This window comes from Rhinolophus hipposideros, assembly GCF_964194185.1.
Source record: "Rhinolophus hipposideros genome assembly, chromosome: 20".
NCBI lineage: Eukaryota > Metazoa > Chordata > Mammalia > Chiroptera > Rhinolophidae > Rhinolophus > Rhinolophus hipposideros.
In genome coordinates, this window is record NC_138066.1 from 16,576,047 (window position 1) to 16,598,709 (window position 22,663).

At 38.6% G+C, this 22,663-nt stretch overlaps 1 protein-coding gene across 3 annotated transcripts in view; it reads left to right on the forward strand.

The window, feature by feature from the left end:
- The window catches only part of SSH2 (slingshot protein phosphatase 2), a 221,635-nt gene that overhangs the window by 179,440 nt on the left and 19,532 nt on the right, over positions 1-22,663 (forward strand). For all 3 annotated transcript variants that reach the window (XM_081027073.1, XM_081027075.1, XM_081027074.1), the window contains 7 exons: positions 300-368; positions 1,167-1,232; positions 4,924-5,118; positions 8,457-8,550; positions 8,679-8,807; positions 16,838-16,884; positions 20,435-20,581. In XM_081027073.1, the coding sequence (XP_080883199.1) occupies positions 300-368; positions 1,167-1,232; positions 4,924-5,118; positions 8,457-8,550; positions 8,679-8,807; positions 16,838-16,884; positions 20,435-20,581 (747 nt within the window). The remainder of the gene's footprint in view (positions 1-299; positions 369-1,166; positions 1,233-4,923; positions 5,119-8,456; positions 8,551-8,678; positions 8,808-16,837; positions 16,885-20,434; positions 20,582-22,663) is intronic.

The window sequence follows — 22,663 nt, forward strand, 5'->3', positions numbered from 1 at the left end:
CTACCAATCACAGGTCAGGAACAATCACTTGGATGTTTTAGACAGTGGCCATTCGCAAGACAGCAATGCAGGATGCTTAATGTTTTCTTTGTTAAATATTTAAGTACTTAACTAACCACCTGTTTTAAACAGCTCCTGAGCACATACATTGGATCAATAGTAATATAGAAATTTTTCCACTCTTAACACTTACGCTAGAGTTTAGAGCTTGGGGCTTATCCTTTGTGTTGAAAGAGTTAATAAAGAACGGCTGCCTACCATCACAGGAAGTAACTTACGGACTATTTCTTGTCTTGCAGTAGCACTTGTACCATGGGCTTAGTCCTGCCTCTCTGGAGTGACACCCTAATTCATTTGGATGGTGATGGGTAAGAGCTTTCCTTTTGTCTTCTACAGAAAGCCAAGGGGTGGGTGGGGTTCCATCTCAGTGCCCATTCATTCAGCTGAATGGGAGGCCCAGTGTGCCCAACTGAAGTGTCATGTCAGCAGCTCAATGAGTCCTTTTAAACTCCTGTTTTGTAAAGTGGAGTGAAAATGCAACTTGCCAGGGCCTCTCACTTCTGTTCTTCTAGGCTGACTATGGTGAGAATCTAAACAAAGAGAAACTAGTTTGTTGGCTCACTCTTTAATCTGAGCTGTGGGACTGTTGCAATGCTCTCCCGGAGGATGATATGTTCTATTTCAAATAACCTCTTGCTGCCTCTGCCAGCTGTCAGCCTACAGTATAAGCCCTTTTCTGTGCCAGTTCCTTCCAATGACCCTCCACCCCCACCTCCTCGTGTTTTTAGAATGTGTCCCCAAGAGACCAAGATGTTTGCTCCAGTTTATAAAACCAGAGTCAGGTTTGCTAAGAACCCACAAGACTTCCAAATAGAAATAATATAGCAGAACAGTCCGTCTGTAGCTACAGCTGGGAAACTGGATGTAATTCCCTAACTCCAATGTGGGAGTTCATTCATTCTGCTGAGTAGATAAAATCTACTATAGACAATTTGTTGAAGCTTTTCAGTCACATCCTATACTCCAGTTAACTTCTTCAGGAAGTGCCTGATGGTTCCTTCTGCTGAGCCAGCAGTTGCTAGCCTGGGAAACAACCTTGAAAACTCACAACTAAAATAACCCTCTCTCACTTGTGGATTTTTGTCTCATTCTCTTTTTTTCCTTAGTGGGTTCAGCGTATCAACAGATAACAGAGTCCATATATTCAAACCTGTATCTGTGCAGGCAATGTGGTAAGAGGACTTTTAATATCTCTATGAAAGTTTTTAATGTTATTGGAACAATATTTTGTGAGAAGTCGTGTTTGAAATTGTACAATTCTCTGAAAATGCTGATTTGTTTGTGTGTCTAGAATCTTGTGTGATCTGTTTGTGTGGCCATCATAGCTAAAGATGACTGAGAAGTTCAGTTTTCATACTATCACAATTGAAGGCCTCAAACAGTGGTGAACAAGTAAAATTCAGAGGTGCTCTTAGACTCTGGAAGATACTTAATGGGTCAGAAAGCCAGTTGGAACAGAGTTTTATAGGGACACGTTGACTGAGTTAGCTGTCTAGAGCCAAGTCTAAAACATCACACTGCTACTATGCATTAGCTTTCGCTTTCTTAAGGTAATCGGGGATAGCGTTGATGGAGTTATGTGTAGATAGATGAGTTTCCATTTAAATTGCTGGTGACTCTTTACTAGACGGTTTGCATAATAAGTAAAGCTTAGAAAAAACACTGCAGTTGTTAATAACCATCAGCTGGTGTACTAACACTTGGGGGATACTTAATATATATGTCAGGCATTGTGCCTAGTGTTTTCCATGGATTACGGCTAATCATTACATCAGCTCCCCAAAATAGTATTATTAGCTGCTTATGATGAGAAAACAGGTTTTAGAGAGGTTACATAGCTGGTCTTAGAGTATCTCTTGTATGTAAAAAGAGTGGACCCTTATTCTCCTGTGCTACATTATCTGGAAAAATGATCGAATGTAACCAGGGAATGATGTGACTCTAAGATTCACAGTCTGTCCCCCAGTCAGGGATTTGAATTTTAGTTCCTCCTTCAGTTGCCTGTTCTCTAGTGGAAGTCCCCGTGAGGAACAGAACGGACAGAACACAAGCCAAATAAGAAATAAAGGAGCCTGAAAAAGACTCCAGGGAGATCAGTTACCCCTGAATAACAGGATTGATAGGCCTGAGGTGGGTGGGGTCCTAAAATAGAGTCAGCTGAACAATTAACAGTCTTATCGTTTCATGCAGTAATTGAGGTAGGACAGAGTTTCGGGTCATGTGTTTAGGCCAGATTTTTAGATTTAGGGCATATTTCACAGATAAATTTCTCATGGAAAACTTATGACCGCCTTTGACTAAGGTTCGGTTAAAGGTAACTGACCTGTCTGTTCCCAGGGACCAAGTAAAACCAAACAGCATAAGTCCCGTAATTGGCAGTGTTTTCAGTTGTTTTGGGGAGGAGTGGAAAGCAGTCCTAATTCTTAAGACAGTGAAAATTCAGTAATAACCTTAGTTCAAGCTGTGATATTCTAAAGTAGACAGACTAGTCCTAGCTCTGTTTGCTTCTTGCAGAATAAACTGCTTGTGGTATATACTACATGGGGAGTAGTGAACTAAAAATCAGCAAAAAAAAAAAAAAAAAAAAAAAAGGTGATGTATAGATCAAAGCAGCATTTAGAACAGGTGTTTCCTTCACAGGAAGGTGCAGCTTCCCACTACTGTATGCCGCTGAAGCGTCTGAGGTGGCTAAGCCTTGAGTGTATTTTAGGGCGCTTGTGGCATATGCTTTTGAAGCACGTGTTTCCCAGATGAAGTAAACATGCATTGAATATCCTCTACAGTGAATATCCTAAGCTGGCCCTCACCTTCGAAACTGTATAAGAAAGCCGAGAATTCTCTGATAATTTGACTTAATTCTCTGAGAATCTGGTTTACTTTGAGTAATTTAGAAAACATTTTAAAAGATTCTGCAACTTTATTTTTAAGGAAAAGCCTATTTCCCTGATAAAAATGGACTGGCATGTTTATCCCTTGTGAAATTGGTCATGGTATTATTTTTTTACATTATACGTCATTGACAGGGACCCATGGAACAGACATTATGAACTATTGGTGGGAGAATAAACTGGAACAACCTTTCTGGAGAATGATTTGCCAATTAATATAACATCATTTTGCATGCTCTTTGACCTAGTAATTCTATTTCTCAGAATTTATCCTAAGGTAATAACCATGGGTGTGTGCAGAAATTTTAATTATGAGAATATTAGTCAATGTTCTAATAGCAAAAAAATAGAAGACAATTTATCTGAAAAATAGGAATCAGTCAAATTATAGTATATTCATGTTACTAAATATGCAGCCATTAAAAATTACCTAGTTGAAGAATGACAAGGCATTTATTGACATGGAAAGATGTTGATGACAAAGTGTAAAGTAAAAGGACAAGTTAAAATGGTATGCAGAATATGGTCATATCTTTATTATAGACCTATCCATAGACAAAAAGACTGAAAAGATCTGTGCTCAAACCTTAACAGTGGGTGGTTGGATTACAGTATATTTCTACCTTTTACAGGCTATTTCTGCCTTTGACCTGAGGTCCCTAAATTTTCTAAAGTGAGTGTGGATCACTTTTGTTATAGGAGAAAAAAATAAATAAAAAGGCATTTTTTAAGAAAAATATGTAAATAGATTGGCCACAAAATTCTCGCATACTGTTCTTTTCCCTTAAGAGAGACATTAGTTTATAACTAGTAAGACATTTCATTCAACAAATACTAAGTGCTCCAGCTTTGAATGAGGCATTCTGTTAGGCTCTTGAGACACATCGGTAAACAAAACCAAGAAAGATCCCTGCTCTTTGTGTAACTAACTTGCTAACATTTCTGGCTTTAGCTTTTCCCAAATATATAACCAAAAAGGTAGTACTTTTCAGTTTTGTGTACTCTTGGGTTCCTGAGTTCAGAGTCAGAGATTTAATTAGCCTCAGTATAACTAGAGCTGTTCTTAGAAAGTAACTCAAGTGTATGAATAAATGGTTTAAAGAAACTGGGAGACTAAGGCAGCAAGAATGATAAGTGACGTTAAATCAGTATTACCTGGACATTAAAGGACATGTCCTCAGGTCTTAGGGACATTTATCCATGCGATCTTTGTGGAGGCTGTAAGAATCGTAGGGAATGTATGCTGTAACATGATTCTGTGCCAAGGGAAACATCTTTATATAGTAAATGGTTGAGATCTTTTGTTCTCTAGTGATACAGCGCAGTCAGAGCATGGTTCCAATTCTAGAGTCGTGAGTTCTGTAGGTACCCCAACCTTTTTTCCACTAGTGAGTTGTCAGTTCCCCTGCTTCCCTCTACCCCCACCTTACTAATGCATCATACCTTTTAGCAAGGAATGTCTAGTCGATTGCTATGAATAGATAATACAGTATAATCAGAATCAGAGAATCTTGAATTCCAGGGAGTAGGCTCTCCAGAGGCCAATTCTATACGATTTTTTAAAAATCTTTTTTTAATTAGTTTCGGGTATATAAAGCAAGGTAATAGACATTTACACGTCTCACAATGATAACCATCCCGCAATAATCTACTACCCCTCTAACATCGTATACAGCTGTTACAATTCTATTGACTCTATTCCTATGCTGTACTCCACATCCTGTGACTATATATGTGTGTGTGTGTGTGTGTGTGTATGTGTATATATTAAATTAGAGTTGACATTTGATACTATTCTACTTCAGCTTCAGGTGTATAGCACAGTGGTCAGGCATCTACACAGTCTGTGAAATGATCCCCCTGATCAAATTCTACAGGATGTAAAAATTGGGAGAGTTTGGGGTATACACGGATTATTGGCCTTTTGGTACCCCCTCATCGTTCTGCAGTGCTCATTTCCCAGCATATCTTTCAGGTCTGCACTACAGAGTTTACACAAGGCTTGTGAAGTGGCCAGAATGCATAACTACTACCCAGGCAGCCTGTTTCTCACCTGGGTGAGTTACTACGAGAGCCACATCAACTCAGATCAGTCGTCAGTCAACGAGTGGAACGCAATGCAGGATGTGCAGTCCCACCGGCCCGACTCGCCAGCTCTCTTCACCGACATGTAAGTCAGTTTGCCGAGGATCATGGAAGGCTTCTCTATTGTGTCCTAGAATGTCGTAAGCCACATGTTCCTCCCTAATCTCTCCTTTTGGGGAATTCATCTTACCCAGCAATATTAGTCATTGTCTACACTGCACAACAACCACACAAAGAACCCTATTCTTTCTGTTATCTGCAAAAGCCTCAGGAGTTTCACTCCTGGGCACAATGGCGTCTCCAGAGTTAAGAACTGCAATACCATAAAATCTCACTGATTCAGATTCCACTAATTTGAAATTTGAGTTTAAAGGAGTTGGGCTGAAGTCATCCTTTGCATTATCTGTGAAAAAAAAACATTTGGTAAGCAAGTTAATGACAAATTGAAGCTTTTAGAGGAGTGTTTCCAATACTTAAGAAAAGATGTTTCCTGTCAACTTATAAGAATGCCTAGGTTGTCACACTAATTTTAAGCTGATTTCTGTTAAAATTTGTTTAAAAGTATTTTATAGTTTGCATGTCTTACTCAGCCCCCCTTTGCTTTGTTAAGTCTTTCTCAGTAAGATTTTATTAAATCCCCCTGGTGTACTGGGAGTTGGATAAGGCCTACGGTGGAGCTGATGTTTGTTTCCTTTTTAGGTCTATGTGTTGAAACTTAAGTGACTATTTTAGAAATTTTTTCACACTCACTTCCTGCTTTGGAAATTAAAATCAGGATGTTTATTTTGCTCTGAATTCATCTTTCTACACTTCCAAGGTATTCTACAGCTGAATACCTGTAGAAGAAGAGTAGCTCCTTTCTGTCTGTACAAACCTTCACCTGCAGATTCCTAAAGTGATACCAAAACAGTTCATGATTTCTTTTGTAAAGCCTTAATTTAGATAATATTATCATAAGTGATTTTTACTAAAAAAGGTGAAATTTCCAAGAATTGTCTGAACAGAACAGCCAGAAAAATAGTGGAAGCTGTTTCGCATAGGGTATTATTGGTACTAGGACCTCGTTTTCAATAGTAGCCCTAGTCCTTTCAAGACCCCACAGTAACAAAAAAGATAAAGATAAATTTGGCTTTCAGAATCTTCGGAAATGTTACTGTTTTCCTGCTTTACAGCTGGTTGTTGGGTATCAAAAATGGACATTCTGAACCAGGCTTATGTGATAGAGAGGAAACCCGTCTTATTTTTCATGGGAAAAGTGGGAAATTACAGTGCACACCAAAAAAAAGAAACTGAAATTGCCCATAATTTCTCTATACCCCTAAGCAAAAGAAATAATGTAAAATGCAGTCTCTGGCACATGTTAGAGGCTCATTAAATGTTAGTCCTTAGTATGTACAATATAAGCCTAATTTTAAGATAATTTAATAAACAAATGTTTATCTTTTCATAGAAAAAAACAAAGCTGTCAATCAGAGAGTATTAATGATTGTCTCTGATAGAGGGATTTTCAGCGATTTTTATTTTCTTACGGTTTTATGTATTTTCCAAATTTTGCGCCAGTGAAATCGAGGGAGAAGATGTATTTGTATTGTAATGCTTTTTCCATTCCCTCCTCTGCCCTAAGTTGACTAGAAAAGCCTTAAAAAATATGCTGAGAGCACAGGGAGAATGTGTGCCAAAATGGACTTAAGTTCTCTACTGTGAAAAAAGTTTTATGTTTTAAAATCCCAGGAAGGTGAAGAAGGAAACATATGTGAACGGTGCCTCCAGTTTATGTCAAATGCTATGCCAGGCACTTCATACAGGGTATCTCATTTAATCCTCATAAGAACCTCATGAGGCAGATATGTATTTTATGTAAAATGGGGTTGGGGTCCTCATTTTATATATATATTAAAAAAAAAGAGGCTCAGAGAAGGGAAGGAATTTGTTCAGGGTCACACCACTACTAAGTAGCAGGGCTGGGATTAAAACCCAGGTGTATCTGCTCTCTAACCGCTCTCCTCAAACAAGTATGAAGGATTGGGATAAAAATTGCTAAACTAGAGAATCAAAACCATGCACACAAGTACTAAAATTTGTTTTCACCAGTATTTTTTTTTTTTAAGTTTCAGGTGTACAGAACAATGTAATAGTAAGACACTTATCATCCAGTATTTCTTTTGAATAGAAGACTGAAGTGCATAACTTTCTACCATTAGAAAAATGGTGGGGAGCATGATTAAAAATTTTAATCCTAGTCAAAACAGGGATTGGCTGATTAACAGTGAAATGGCACCGATATTAGCTTGTCTTCTGCAGGGTTCATGAGAAACTTAAGAACCCAAGTGGTAGGGAGCCCCAAGGTTGTGGGGTCAGAGCATCCATCTTTGGAGATTACCAAAGCTATTTTTGCAGCCAGTGATAAGGCTGTAGGCAGCAAGGGCAGGCAGGATGCCTGAAGGCTTAGTCCATTTCCATCTCCAAATAAGGAGGTACAGAGCAGATACCTTTCTTGAGTAGGTAGCAGGGAAAGATGAGACCGAAAGTGCTCTCTGTCAGCCTCACTCAAATTCTGCATAATATGAAATAATGCTTTTAGAGAGAAGCATCCAGTTACATTGAACCAATACCTGTAGAGTAATTGGAGAATCAGCTTCCTAGTTTGATTTCATATTAAAGTTCCAAGGGTAATTTTATTTTTCTTAAAAGAGTCAGAAGACTAAGAGAAGCAACATAATCCTGCAGGTAGAGTGTTAGGCTGGGCTGAGAGTTCTGGTTCTTTTGCCAGTGTATGTGATCATTGGCATGTCGTTTAACCTTTCAGCTATTTATTTCCTTTATCTGTAAAATGAGGGTAACAATTTCACAGAGATATTGTGAGAGCTTTTATGACAAGGAAAGCATTTTGGATGGAAGTACTCCAGGTAGTTAATCCTTGAAACCCATTTTGGAAGAGAATTTGCCTCATTGAAGAAGGCAGAAATCACTCTTCCCTCTTTCCCATTTTGTAGAAGCGTAGCAATGAATGATGATCATTAGGTGGCATTTTAAGGTATAGAAGACCCAGTTCCATAGTGGGTCACACAGTTCAGCAAGTTGTATTCGGGTAAATATGGGAAAATATGGATTGTGGTCCTCCGTTAAAGTATTACACTCAGTATAGCCTATTTGTCTTTACTCCTTCGTGGATCTATGTATGTGAATATATTTAAGGGCTTTTAGACGTGTATAACCTCTCAAGTAATAATTTCTACATGTTTACATTGTATATACTCCGAAAAGAAACTTTATAAAATATCATTTTCTTTTGACCATGGCTCCAGAATATAAATTTGAGGTAATAGAGGCAAGACCTGCCAATTTGGAAACATAATTAAATGGTATATTCATTAACTTAGTCAAATTCTTGCCTAAGAAAAATCACCATTTCTCTCTTCTCAGACCAACTGAACGTGAGCGAACAGAAAGACTAATTAAAACCAAATTAAGGGAGATTATGATGCAGAAGGATTTGGAGAATATCACATCAAAAGAGGTAAGAGACTGCAAGTCCTCATTGTTCCAAGGCTCGGAGTGGGCTAGGTGTGGGGCTAAAAATTGTGAGTGATTGAAAGTACGGAGGGACTTTACAGAGATTAGTGTAATACGTCATCTTTGTTTCAGATACGAACTGAGTTGGAAATGCAAATGGTATGCAACTTGCGAGAATTCAAGGAATTTATAGATAATGAAATGATAGTCATCCTGGGTCAGATGGATAGCCCTACGCAGATATTTGAGCACGTGTTCTTGGTAAGTTTGGGGGTCACTTTAAGTGGCGTGCCAAAGCTAGTCCATACCAACTCATGGAGGGGGCAGAACAACTGCTGAATTTTATTATATTTAAGTAAAATGTAGCTTACGTTAAAAACAAAGCTAATAAATAATTAAACCTCATCACTTTCTAATTATTTTACTATTATATCTGTTGTATGGTGGAAATGTTACATATAATGGTGTGCTTCTCATCTCTTCCCACTTCCTCATTCAGTGACATCAAGCTGGTGGATTAAAATTAATTATGGTGGGAAAATTTACACTAAAGAAATTGGCAAATGCTACAAATCAGGCCTTTTTTCCCCATGGTTTATTAAATATCTCATCTGTTCTCCATAATAGTCAAAGTCAAAAACACCAGTCCGCAATAGTTGTAGTCTACAGTGTGTCAAAGCAGGATGATCCTTCACGGTCAGTCTTTCCGTCTGCCAAGTGTGTCTAAGGTCTGAAAGATCTGAGCAGAGCAAGTGGGAACTACTTACAAATGAGAGGCTGTTGAACTTGTAAGCATTTGGAACCTTGCGGCTACATTTTTAGTCCCCTGAATACTTTGGTGATTACCAAAAATTCAGTGACTTAAAATTGTTCTTTATGGTTCCTGAACATTCAGTGACCTGCAATTAGCCCAAGGAGACCTCTCTGACAGATAAATTAGGAAAGTTTCTAAAATCCTAAGATACATTTTCCTCCCAAATGTTAAAGAGTTCTAGTTTTCATCTGTACACAGTAGTGGGAACAAGGTTAACAAGGATAATTAAACTTGGGGAGGGGGATGTCAAAACCTTGTTTTTGTTCCCACTTCCCACACACTTTGACCAAAAATGCTAGCAGGGAACTAAATTCAATTGGTTTGAATTTCACTTCCTTTCTCTGGTGAGTACATTTGTGAACCGTGAAATGATTAGAAGCTGGGAAACAGGAGAAAAAAGGAATAAATGCACAAGAACTGACAAAACTGGATCATCTCACCCTGAATATTCAAGAGTTTATTTCACCAAGCAGTTAGACTTTGTGCCATTGAAGCCTTGTGCCCTGAATTAATTTGTTGACACTCTATGTGTGCTTGTGGAGTGATTCATAGTGGTATATAGCTGTGAAATTACTCATGAAAAACTGAGCTGGGAGAGGAATTTCTTTTCCATTACTTTAACTTGACTAATGAGTGTTGCCATTTCTGGGTGTAAATCATACTACGAAGCTGTCATTGACCTTTCCATTTGTAAAACACCTGGCTTTGATGTCTTTCGTGTATACTTCCATGAGGATTCAAGTATTCCCCACTCTTATATTGTTGGAAAGAATTTTTGTGTTATTTATAGACAACTTATGAGTCACTCATTCAGATGAGCCCTGTCCCCAACTGTTTCCATGTATCACAACATTTTTGTGAAGGGCCTATAGCCACGAATAGCTCATGTTAAAAAGTGACCAAAGCCATAAACTTGGAAGTCACTTTTCCATTCAGCTTGGATTTTAATACTGAAAAGGATGTAGACATGATGAATATCAAATACAGTCAATATCTGACTGGTCAACTGTCTTTTTGTTTGTTTTAAGGAGGGCACAGGTCACAATGGCCCATGAGGGGATTGAACCGGCAACCTTGGTGTTATTAGCACCACACTCTAACCAACTGAGCTAACCGGCCACCAACCTTTTTAATTTCAGTCATACTTCACTATGTCTCCAATACCACCCCCTCAAGAACTACCTTCTACTTACCCTCTCCTCAAATGGTATATTTTAGGACATATAAACACTTTTTAGTATTACTCTAAGCTGAAAGAACAAGCCAGTTCTCCCCAAATTGCAGTCCCTAACCAACTACAAATGTATTTGAGTATTTGTACCAATAAATTTATCCTATTATTTCATGATTATTGACATATCCTTATGTCTTCAGGTCTTTTTCTTGTTACAAAAATAATTCATGTTAATTATAGAAAACTTAGAAATTTTTAGAAGACAGTAAATAACATTTAATCGCCACCAACAGAAGTAAGCACTGTTATCTTTCATTATCTTAATACTGGCTTCCCATCTTTAATTTTTTAATATGTATCTATGTACATATTTTTGAAAGAAGACAAATGTATTCCCCTTCAGATATAATTCTGTTTTCAAGAGAATGGACATGTTCTTTCCACTGTGAATATTTTTCTTATTTGGGAAAAAAACTTTCAAACTGGAGAATCCTGAAATTTAAGTCTTATCCAACAAAATAAGTGCATGAGCAGGTTGTCGAAACTTCTTATTGTCCTTCTTCCTTGATGGCTTCCTCCCTTTGTTTGCACCACCATATCCTGTGTCCTAACCGCTATCTCTTCTCCAGTGAGTCTGTGCTCTGCGGGCTTTCCCAGCAATTGACACGGAAAAAGAGGTCTTATCCAAGCTGCGAATGGTGGTGTTAATTTTCTGCAAAGTCATCTCATCTTGTGCATTGCTGCCATGCCTGGAGCACAAGTAGATTGTGTGAAGGGAGGCAGCAGGATTTCTCCCCTCCCTTTGGAAGAATGCTCAGCTCTGCAGTGCGCTGCACAGAGATGTTTATTTGGAAAGGTATCCAGCTGGTACAGAGAAGAAAAGTGTAGAGCATAGTTTAGAGAAAATCTGCAGCAAGAAGAGAGGATTCATTGGTTGGAAGCCAGGGTATTTCCAGAAAAAGAAGTTCCCCCACACCCCTAAGAGTGTACTGTTTCTCTGGGCTGGACACCTCTGCCCAACCGTATCTCTGTATCAACAGCTCTCCTGGAGGCTGTCCGATTTGGCTGAGAAAAAGCTAGATGTGAACAGAGACCCTTTGCACGCAGGCAGGCCGCTTTCTTAAACAAGGGAAGCACAGGAGTATTAGACACATAACCAACCAATTTGTTCATGGAAAAAATCTAGTCCGAATTTTTACTGCCAATCGTTATCTCTTTCAAGATTTGACATTACAAATCCTTTTAGAATAGTGCTTATTTATTCAAAGGAAAATTAAGCCTCAGGTTAGTAGTTATTTGTACAGTCGGGACAGAGAAATGGAGGAGCTGTCAATAGATGAGACAGTAATCAAATGGGCTATTTTCATCATCGTCATGATTGTTGTGCCTCTGCTGGAGAGGTATAGCATAAAGTTAATAGAGAGCTTGTGCCTTGTTGTCATGGTGATGTGACTCAGTGTGTGGAGGCCGTAGGTGTGGTGTGATGAGGACAACATGGGCAGGGACACCAGTCCTCGGAGATTATGTCAAGTTGTATTGATCTTAGCAGAACCCTTAGTACACTCCTCCTTATTTGCCATAAATGTGTTCTCCTATTTTGCTTGGAACATTTGAAAAGAAATCAGTCACTTGGGTCTTTGGGCCAGGGTGCAGTATGGAGAAACCACAGCGAAAGGTGTAAATAAATTTAACTTAAAAATATATTAAGGTCCCAAGATCTCATTTTACATTTCAGGAAAATTAGAAATGCTTTGCATAATGACATAGGACATAGAAAAACCTCAATGAAATTGTGTCATTGTAAGCCTTAGAAGCATGGAGGGGGAAAAATATATATACATATTGAGTCTGTGAAAGACCCCCGGGACTAATATGAATGGCATGTGTGTTGAGGGCAGAAAAGTAATTACACCACTTGGACTCCAGTTCTTTTTTTCTGGTTGAAGTCGAAGCAGCCCCCACCACAACCCAGCTCAGCATTGGGCTTCCCTGAGTCAGTGGCCAGTGCTAGTAATTTATTTTGTTTCTGGCTATGTATCATTTCAGACTGTCAGTTTGAATCTTCTGTGGACAGGTAGATGAAAGCCATGAACTTCAGCCATCACATCAGGGTTCTTTCCATGCACCTGGACAGTTCCTCAGAGGATTTAGATTTCTAAAATTAAGAAGTTAGGTGGTCCCGTGTCCCTGACTCCAGGTTAGCCACTCAATCCTTTATTGCTCGCCTTCTGTCTCCTTGAAGTCTTTTGTGGTTCTTGTCTCTTCCTTTGGTGTGGGAGCTAGTTTTCTAAGGTTGAGCACAGAGCCTTCAGAACCTTCCATGTTTTCTTGAAAGTAAGTCAGCTGAGAAAAGATCAGTCGTCCATCACTTACTGGAACTTCAGCACAGGATCCTTGCGATTTCCCAGTTCGCTGACCAAATTACAGATCACTTGTAACATGGTGACAGTGCTTGCATAACACCTAACAATTTTTAAAGTGCTTTATTATCTCATTCAATCATTCATTCATTCAACAAACATTTGTTGATCCTCTTTATTTTGCCAGGCATGAAGCTAGGTACTTGTGGCATGTAATGTAATTCCATAAGGAGGGAGTGATGAACCATATCAGATGGATACTCATGAAAGGCCAATGGATTAGACAGTTAGACGAGGGGACCCGTGGATTAGACAATTAGAAGAGGTCATTAGTAACCCTAGCAAGAGTGATGAGGGCAGAAGCCCCAGGGCTGTGGGCTGAGACACATGGGAAGTGAGGAACCCGAGAAAGTGAATATTAGGTTACATTCCTGTGGATCTTGGCTCTGAAGGGGAGGGTGAACGGACAGTGTCTGGAGGAGGATTCAGAACGAAGAGAGGGTTTTTACATATGGGTTTTTTTCCCTTTACTAGGGATGTGTAGCATCAAGTTAATAGAATTCTTGTTACAGAGAGGGTTGCCTATGGGAGAAACTGGGGGTTTGTTTGTTGGCTTATAAACAGCAGAAATGTATTTCTCACAGTCCTGGAGGCTGAAAGTCTGAGATCAGGGTACTGCATGGTCAAGTGAGGGCCCTCTTCCGGGTTGCAGGCTTCTCTTTGTATTCTCACATGGCAAAAGGAATTGGGAGAAACTTTATATCTGTAATTTGAGGGGGAGGTACCCAGTAGATATATAGGACTAAGATGGAAGGAGTGTTCCATTTTATAGATAAGGAAAGTGAAGACAGTTAAGCAGTTTGCCCAGTGCCTCACCGTGGGAAGGGGAGTTGGGGTTTGAACTTGAGTCTGCTAATGCTAAATTCCATTTAACGGATAATTCTGAAATAGGTAAAAATCTTATGTTTAAATGTTTGCCTTGTCAAACAGGTAGCTCAAAGATAGAAAGTGGACCTGAAACATTGAAAAATTGCTCACTTTTAAGTGAAAATGCAAATTGAAATTACACTGAGATAACATTTCACACCTATCAGATTGGCAAGATTTCAAAAGCTTAAACACACATTTTGTTGGCCAGGTGGTGGGGGGAAATGGCAATCTCATACATGGCCGGTGAGAATGCAGAATTGTTTCAAACTCTGTGAAGGGGGATTTAGCAATGTCTAACAAAACTAAACATTTGTCCTCGACCCAGAAAGCTTACTTCCACAAATATGAAACATCATTCATAGGAGACTTGTTGAATAAACTATTGTCACTACACAATGAAGTACTATGCAAATGTAAGAAAGAATAAGGAAGATCTCTCTGAACTGTAATATAGAATGGCTTACATATTTTAAAGTGAAGAAAGTGAAGATTAAAAAAAGTATATGTGGTACACTATTTTTGTATAAGTAAGACATGGTAATGAGTATATATATTTGCTCATATTTTTTTCAAAATAAAACATGGGTAGAATAAGCCAGAAACTAATGAATATGGTAACCCATGGGGATTGAAGAAATAGGGGTGGGAGTAAGACTTTAAGTTTACTTTTAAATAAACTTGATTTTCAGCTATGTAAAAGTTTAGCATATTCAAAAACTCAAATCAAAAAGAAAGGGGAAAGCACACCCTAAAATTGAGTACAAACAGGATCAATGAACCCAAATGTATATCAAATTGATAACCTCACAGAAATTAATTCTAGTAACTTTTATGCATAATTCTCTGTACCCCCTTAGTGGGGTACAATAAGGATAAAAAGGAACTGCAAAGAAAATTTGAACTTAACTAACAGGTTTGTTATTGGTTGTGGTATTGGTGTAATACTGTTGAAAGTATTTTGTAAATAGAGCAAATGAGTTGTTGGGAACCAAGGTTCTCACTGTGAAATAGGGAGATATATGTGATGGGGGAGCGGCAAGAAAGAGAGGAAGACCTTGCAATGTTGAATTTGAATAGGAAGTACCAGGATAAACTCACTATTTTTTGGAACTATTTCCTAGATCTGTCCACTGAAAAGTTTTAGAAGCAGTGACACCCATACCTAATTAGGTATTAGCATACCTAATGCCCAGATCGTGATTAGAAAATACCATTCTTCACCAAAAGAAGCCAGGACTCCTTGGGGAAATTGGGGATTTCACTCACAAAGTGAATCGGGAATGATTTTTTTGTACCAGAAAGTAAGGAATTATTAAAGACCAATGGGGTCATATTGAAAGGCTCCTGCTTGAAGAGATTCCCACAGGCTAAATTCAGGACAATTTGAGTGTCCAAAAAATATACATAGATGACGGTCATGGATTGCAACATACTAAATACAAAAAGAAGTCCATAGTGACACTCAAAGGTTAGAAAGATTGATTAGATGAAGCTCTGTTTTACAGAAAAAGGCCAGCTAACATGCAGAAGGAATGATGGAATTAGAAAATCATTTTGTAAACTCCCATAAAATAATTGATTTGTGCAAGATCAGCAATTAATCTTGAAGCCATAGGGTAAGAGATTATTGTGAAACGGTGTTCATATGGCTTCAAAGATTACTAATGTCTAAAGATTGCTAGTTATTTGTAAAGGAACCTTTACGACAGAAGGATATGGCAGATACAGTGGTACCTACCAAGAATTCAAAGTCAGCGTGACCAATAATGGGACTAACTGATGTTATGTACCTCATGATTTGATGCAGTAGGAAGTACACATCACCCTTGTAATATTCTTGCCAGGAATGTTGGAACTGAATCTAGTCATCAGAAAGCACTCAGACAAATTCAGATTGTGGGGAGTTCTAAGATTACAGACCTGTAGTCTATAACATGTCAATATCATGAAAGACAAAAATGAAGGCAAGGATAGACCTTTCTAGATGAAAGGAGGTAGAGACATAGCAACTACATGCAAAGTATGATCCTTGAGTGAGTGCGTACGAAGTACATTTGGAGAACAATTTTTGAAAATCATATATGGATGATGTATTAGTTGTTATTTTATTGATCTTATCTTTCTTGGTTGTAAAAATGGAATTATGTAGGAGAATTTTTGTTCTTAAACGATACATGATCAAAGTGTCATGATACTCAAATTGCTTTCAAATGGGTCAGGGAATAAAGTGGATATATATTGAAAGAAAGGGAAGAGGGGAGAAAAAGCAAATGTGTCAAAGTATTAAAGACTGATGTATCTTCCTGATAATCTATAGAACCTCCTTTTAAAGTTTGCATATCATGTTTCCCTCATTAGTTTGACAGAAGCTGCTATTTCATTGTCTCCCCCTCCACACACGTGTACAGTAACGCACACACACAATACCCCTGCCCCCAACTCCTTACATGCAGCGGAATGCGCTACAAAGAATGTGGGCTTTAGAATGAAATCTAGGTTTCATTCATTATAATTCCATTTTGCTCATTCAACAAATGTTTATTGAATACCTGCCAGGTGCAGGCAGTATACAGGGGTTTTCATAGGGAACAAAAGAAGCTTAAATTATAATGGAGGGGAGAGTTAGTAAATAAACATATAAAAAATATACCAGTAAAAATTGTGATATATGCTATTGAAAAAAATCAGAGTTACTACAAACAATAATAATAGATGATAATTAACTTAGATTGGAGGATGGTCAGAAACAACCCTTCCAGCAATGTGATCTTGAGCAAAAATTATTTGAATTCTTTAAGGATTGGTCTTTTTATCTGTAAAAATGAAGGTAACTTTATCATGTGTGAAAACTAAGTGTGATAATATAGAAAGCACCTGGCACATAGAGAGGAAACTCAGTAGATAATATTGGCCTTCTTTTTAGAAACGTGCTTCTTCTCACAGGATTCCTGTTCAACTATTTTATTTGGTTCATTTGCTGATAGTGCGTAACCTTGTCTTTTTGGTTCCACAGGGCTCAGAATGGAATGCCTCGAACTTAGAGGATTTACAGAACCGAGGGTAAGTAAGCATCACTGCTTTATCTTTACCTTTTTCAGTCAAAGAGGTATTAAAAGTAACTTTAAGCTTGTTACTTCTTGTTGATTCTAATCAGGTATGATCTCATAAAAACTAAAACTGCTGTTCTCCCACTGTTTCTTCCTCCCCAGCAAGAAAGATCAACTATTTCAGTGGAAAGGCTTTCAAAATCACCTATGCAAGCCTTTCCTGCCGTTTAAAAAACAAATGCGGTTATTGGTTCCTTTTTTTTTTTTTATGAGCAATTTAAGGATTCATGGCACAATTGAGGGGAAGGCACAGAGATCTGCCAACCCCCCACCCCACAAATAGCCTCCCCCATTGTCAAAATCCGCCCACATCGTAATCACCCAAAGTTCGTAACTCATGATTCACTCTTGGTGTGTACGTTCCATGGCTTTGACAAATGTATAATGTATCCATCGTTACGGTATCACAATATTTTCACTGCCCTGAAAGTCCTCTAGACTTCACCCATTTGTCCTTCCACCCCCAACCATGGCAACCACTGATCTTTTTACTATTTCCATAATTTTGCCTTTGGTTCCTATTTTTATGTAAGCGTTACAGTTCTGTATATGTTGGATTCATAGCTGTTCACCATTTATGGAGCATCTTCTTTGCGCCAAGCACAGTGCTAGGTGCTAGGGATCCAAAGACGAATGAGACTCAGTCCCTGTCCTTTTATAGTAAAGTTCTTCAAGACTAAGTAGGTTATAAATATAAAATGAACAAGCTTCTGAATTGAACAAGACCTACCTTGCATTAAGAAATGTGCTTCTGAGCAGCATGGTTATTGAGTTTTATTGTAGCCATTGAGACCATACTGAACATTCAGCAAGCAAAAAGCTGCCATTCTTCCCTTTTTACTTCTTAGCTATTGCCTGAATTTTTCATTGAATTTGGCCTTAGGAGGTCAGACCAGTCCAAAAAGAGAAGAGAAAGTCCTGTCTGGAAATTGGCCGTGCTAACTCTTCATTGTGGATAGAGATCAGACCTACTAAGCCTCCGAGATAGTGATGGCTGCCTGGCTGGTTTGCTGGCTGCCTGTTTTCTCAGCTACAAGTCAGCCTTCTGGCTATCTTGAACATGATTAGACACGTACTCCCGACTTTACTCCCAGAAGAAAGGTATCTCATAATTGCTAAAATCAACTTGGGAGCAGGATTTGAGCCAAATGATTATTTAAAAGTGTTCCAGGAGGGAAATCTGGTTACTTAATTTAAGATACGAAAATAAATAGAATTTGGAAAGTTTAACTTGATATGGATTAAGTCTAGAGTTCTTGGAAGCAGAGACTATATCTTAGTTTTGTGTAAAACACACATCTACCTAGCTCAGAACTTTATACCAAGAGGGTGCTCAGTGAAGCTGAAGGAAGGATAGAAAACTCGACATCCTGACTTGCAGAAAGCTGCCACCTGGCCTGGATACCGCGCTTCATATGAAATCTGAGGTTTGCTACAGCAGCGTTGGCCAGATGCTTTGGTGTCACATCACTCATACGCACGCTTGGGCGTGAGAATGCGCTCTGACGTTTGACTTACAACTCCAGCTGGAGATGAGAGCTATTCGTCTCATGTCCTGTTTATAAGGCTAAATTATAAAACACGGAAACATAAGAATATGGTTGGATAGTCAGACATCTCCTTGTTTCTTAAATGTACTGGTTCTTAACCTTGCGTGGGTGAAGAGTTACAGTTCAGAGATCTATACACAAAAACAGGAATACTGACCCCTGTGGGTGATTTAAGGGATTTTCTAATGTGATTTTTGACCTGACGGCCATTTTCAGCCAGTCTACTGACGTTAGACCCCAAGTGAAGTGCTACTCCAGGTAGAGATCGCCAAGAAGTTTGAAGGAGGCCAATTCCATTTGGTAGTGGCTGCCTAGGGAAGTGTGCTTGCCTTTTTTTCCTTGAGAGTTTTATTGAGATACAATTCACATACTGTACAGTTTACCCGTTTAAAATGTACACTTCAGTGGTATTTACTGTATTCACAGTTGTGCAACAAGCAATTTGAAACATTTTCAGCCCATAAAAAGAAGTTCTGTACCCTTTAGCAGTCACCCCCATTTCACTTCTTCCCTGTACGCCCTAGAAACTAACACACTTTTTGTCTCTCTAGATTTGCCTCTTCTGGAAATTTCATTTAAATGGAATCATACAATATGTGCTTTTTTAAGAATGCTTTTTTTTTTTATTTAACATTATATTTTCCAGGTTTATTAATGTAGATGTACTAATAGGACTTTGTTCCTTTTTCATTGCCAAATAATATTCCACAATACACCGCATTTTGTTTAGCCATTCATCTGTTGATGAAAATTTAGGTGTTTTCACTTTCTGGCTATTATTACTACTACTATGACCATTCATGTACAAGTTTTTAGGTAGACTTATATTTTCCTATGCCATAGGATTCTACTTAGGAGAGAAATTGCTGGGTCATATGGTAACTCTATGTTTAACCTTTTGGGGAACTGCTAAACTGTTTCCCACAGTTGCATGTGCTTATTTTTTAAATTAAAAAGAAAAAAGATCCTTTCTAGTAATGGACTTTAATGCTAAGTTGAAACAGATTCAAATCATGTCCCAGAAAAATTTTAGTCTCTTAACTTTAACCAGAGAGTTGGTTAGCAATGGCATTCCCTTTCTGTAGTCATTTCTCTGACTTCAGAGGTTGGGTTTTTAGAACCCCACATGTGGTTCTGAGAAGGAAGCAGCTTCTGCAGAGAGAAATGAGTGAGTCTGTGTTGGGTTGTTGGAATAAACTCCGGTGATGTGTAAGTCCACAGTGTTGAGAAAAGATAATCCATTTGGCAAATTAAACCCAAGCATTTCCTGAGATTGCACAGTGAGAGAGAGAGCAGAAGATACAGAAACCCTTTTCTACAGGCCCCTAAGTATGGGGAGAACTCTCAAATACATTTGCTGCCATAGCAGCCAGGAATGCAGCCTAGAGAGTTAAGAGTTTTAAATCCAACTTTCTTCTGACCCTCCCAGTCCTGGCCTCATTTACGTTTCATGTAGTTCAGAGAGAGTAATAGAGCAAAATCTGACAATCTGGCATTTAGGAAGAGAGGAGGAAAATATTTCTTTTCTGGTTTGTCTTTTTTTTTTCTTGAGGTACAAATGATTTCCGAGGAATGAGTTATGTTGTCAGTAATTTTAGTTGTGTAAAGAGGAATTTTCAGATCATGGGCCTCAAGTTGATTCTTTGGATTAAAATATGAGACCTGTTTTCAAAAGACTATCAAAAATGAAATTGTGTAACTATACATAAGCTAAAAATGGCATGTTGAACTTGGTAGACAACTTTTCTCCTCGTATCTCCCTGGTGTCCAGGTATGCTCAGGATCCTGTTTACACAGTTTCTGTACTAAGTAAGTACAGCTTCTTAGTTGTTTAGCTTTCTTCAGTCTATTTAATTTCAGCCTAAGGAGTGAACAAGTTTTAAATAAGAAAATGGTGCTAGACATTGAATTTAGCCTTCGTAGAGCCCATATTCTCCCTTGGTTTCCTCACAGGGTGCGGTATATCTTGAATGTCACGCGAGAGATAGATAACTTCTTCCCAGGACTCTTTGAGTACCATAACATTCGGGTGTATGACGAAGAAGCAACGGATCTCCTGGCTTACTGGAATGACACGTACAAATTCATCTCTAAAGCAAAGTGAGTAACGGGTCCCCAACACGTATTCTTACTCCTATTACTTGTGCACCACACATGGCTGGGGCCTAAAGGCTGTAGATAACTTACTGATGGTACTCGAGGAAAAAGGAAATAAAGAACAAGAGAATCCTGAGATTTCTTTCTTTGTTTTTTTCTTAGAGGAGCAAAGATTTTTATTAAAACGAAAATACAGCTCTCTTACAAGAGGGGGTACCCGAAACTGTGAGGCCCCCAGAGATTTCTTAATCCTAGGGAAAAGATGACTAGTGACTTAATACTTTTAAGTAGATGAAGGCCCTGGAAGAAAATGACCTCATGTTGACTATTTCCACTGAGCGAAAAAGTTAAAGTAAATAAACTTAAGTGGCAGCAAAAGAAATAGAAATGAGAAAAGAAATTCTGAATGAAATGCTTAATTTGCCAGTGGGTACGTTTGGAAGTTATATAACAGAAATTATTTTTCCAGGTAGATGGAATACTGGGTCTTCCTCTCTGAAGACGAGATAAACGTAGCCGAGCTTTGGAAATCTTTTTTTTTTTTTTTTTTTTTTTTTACTTTATTGTTATGATACTCTAAATAGTGAAATTTTTCTCTGACCTTTCTATTGATGTCTTCCTTAAATTAATTGGTCTCTTTTTAAAATTTAATTGGTCCCTTTAGTGAAGCTCTTTAATGGTATTATTTTAGTGTTGAGTATAAATTAGTATTAATATGTCAGCACTGACTTTTTTCTTTTTAAGTCCCTGGGGATCACTTTGCCAATCCTCTCTGCCTTCGATAGAAGGAACCATAAATGAGCATGTTGGCCACACTCCCCCTAATGAAGGGACCACATTCAAATCATCCCTAGCAGATGAGAAACACTTCTGTTTTTAAAGTCCTCCTTCAAGAATGATCCCATACTTCTCTTAAGGACCGTTATGATCAGGCAGTTCTTCCTTTAGTTACCCTGAATTCCCATATTCTAGCTTTGGTCTCATTCTCTCAGAAACAGCATTTCGTATTCTTGAAGCCTTTTATTAAATTATTCCCGATAATAAATACCACTCACGGAATGCTGACTATGTGCCAGGTACTTTACATGTATTCTCTCATGTAATATTTTCCAAAACCCGGAGAGGCATATATTGTCATCCTTTGATGTGGACAAACTGTAGAGATGAGGTTCCGAGAGGTTAAGTGTTAAGTGGTGAAGAACCACGATCACGTCCCATTTCAGAGTCCTTCACGGATGTAGGACTAGTCTTAAGGAAAGATGACTGGAAAAGACTAGGCAAGTTGTCAGGGGCACAGCTAAAGAGACAAGAGTCCAAGGTGATGCCCCCACGCCCAATGAACAGTAAGGCTGATTTCAGCAGGGCTGGGATTAGGGGGAGGTACATGAGGCCCCCAGGTAACATGTAAGCAGACACGCACTCACACTTAGGTCCGCATGTGAGAGTAAGTGCCTCCTTAAATGGCACCCTGGGCAGCTCATGTGTTTCACTCTAAATCAGGGCCCTGAATTCCAGATTCTATATACAAATGGGTGGGTTTAGGATTCCTAAAGTGATGCCAGGCTTAATCTGGACAATCTAGCATGGAGGGCCGGGGGATGTTACAGGGTGGGTGTTAAACCTGAAAAGTACTTGTAAAACTGGGTTAGGTGAGAACTGACTTCAGATCCTTCATTACATGAGTTAGAAGCCATCCACTGAAAAAGCCCAATTCAAAATGGTGGAATGTTTTCATGGGAGTGGATTTCATAATTGTGTTTTCTTAGGATTGTCCAAGATTGAACGCTTTCCATGCCTGCAGGCATAGACCTGAAATTAAATGCATTAATGTTGTCAGAGCTTGATAGGGGCTTATAGAGCCCGTGTCTGAACTCCACCTGGGCCACTGTGCATTGGCTTCCCAGCTGTGGGATAAATGAAAACCCTATGGTGCCATAAACAAAACAAGTGTTTTCTAGTCATTTGGGATAATCTACGCACACAGAGACACACAAAACACCAACTTTCGAACACCAAAGTGTTGCATCTAATTGACAGGTTGGAGGTTAATCTTACCTTCCTTTGAGACTGTTTCACTTGTTCCAG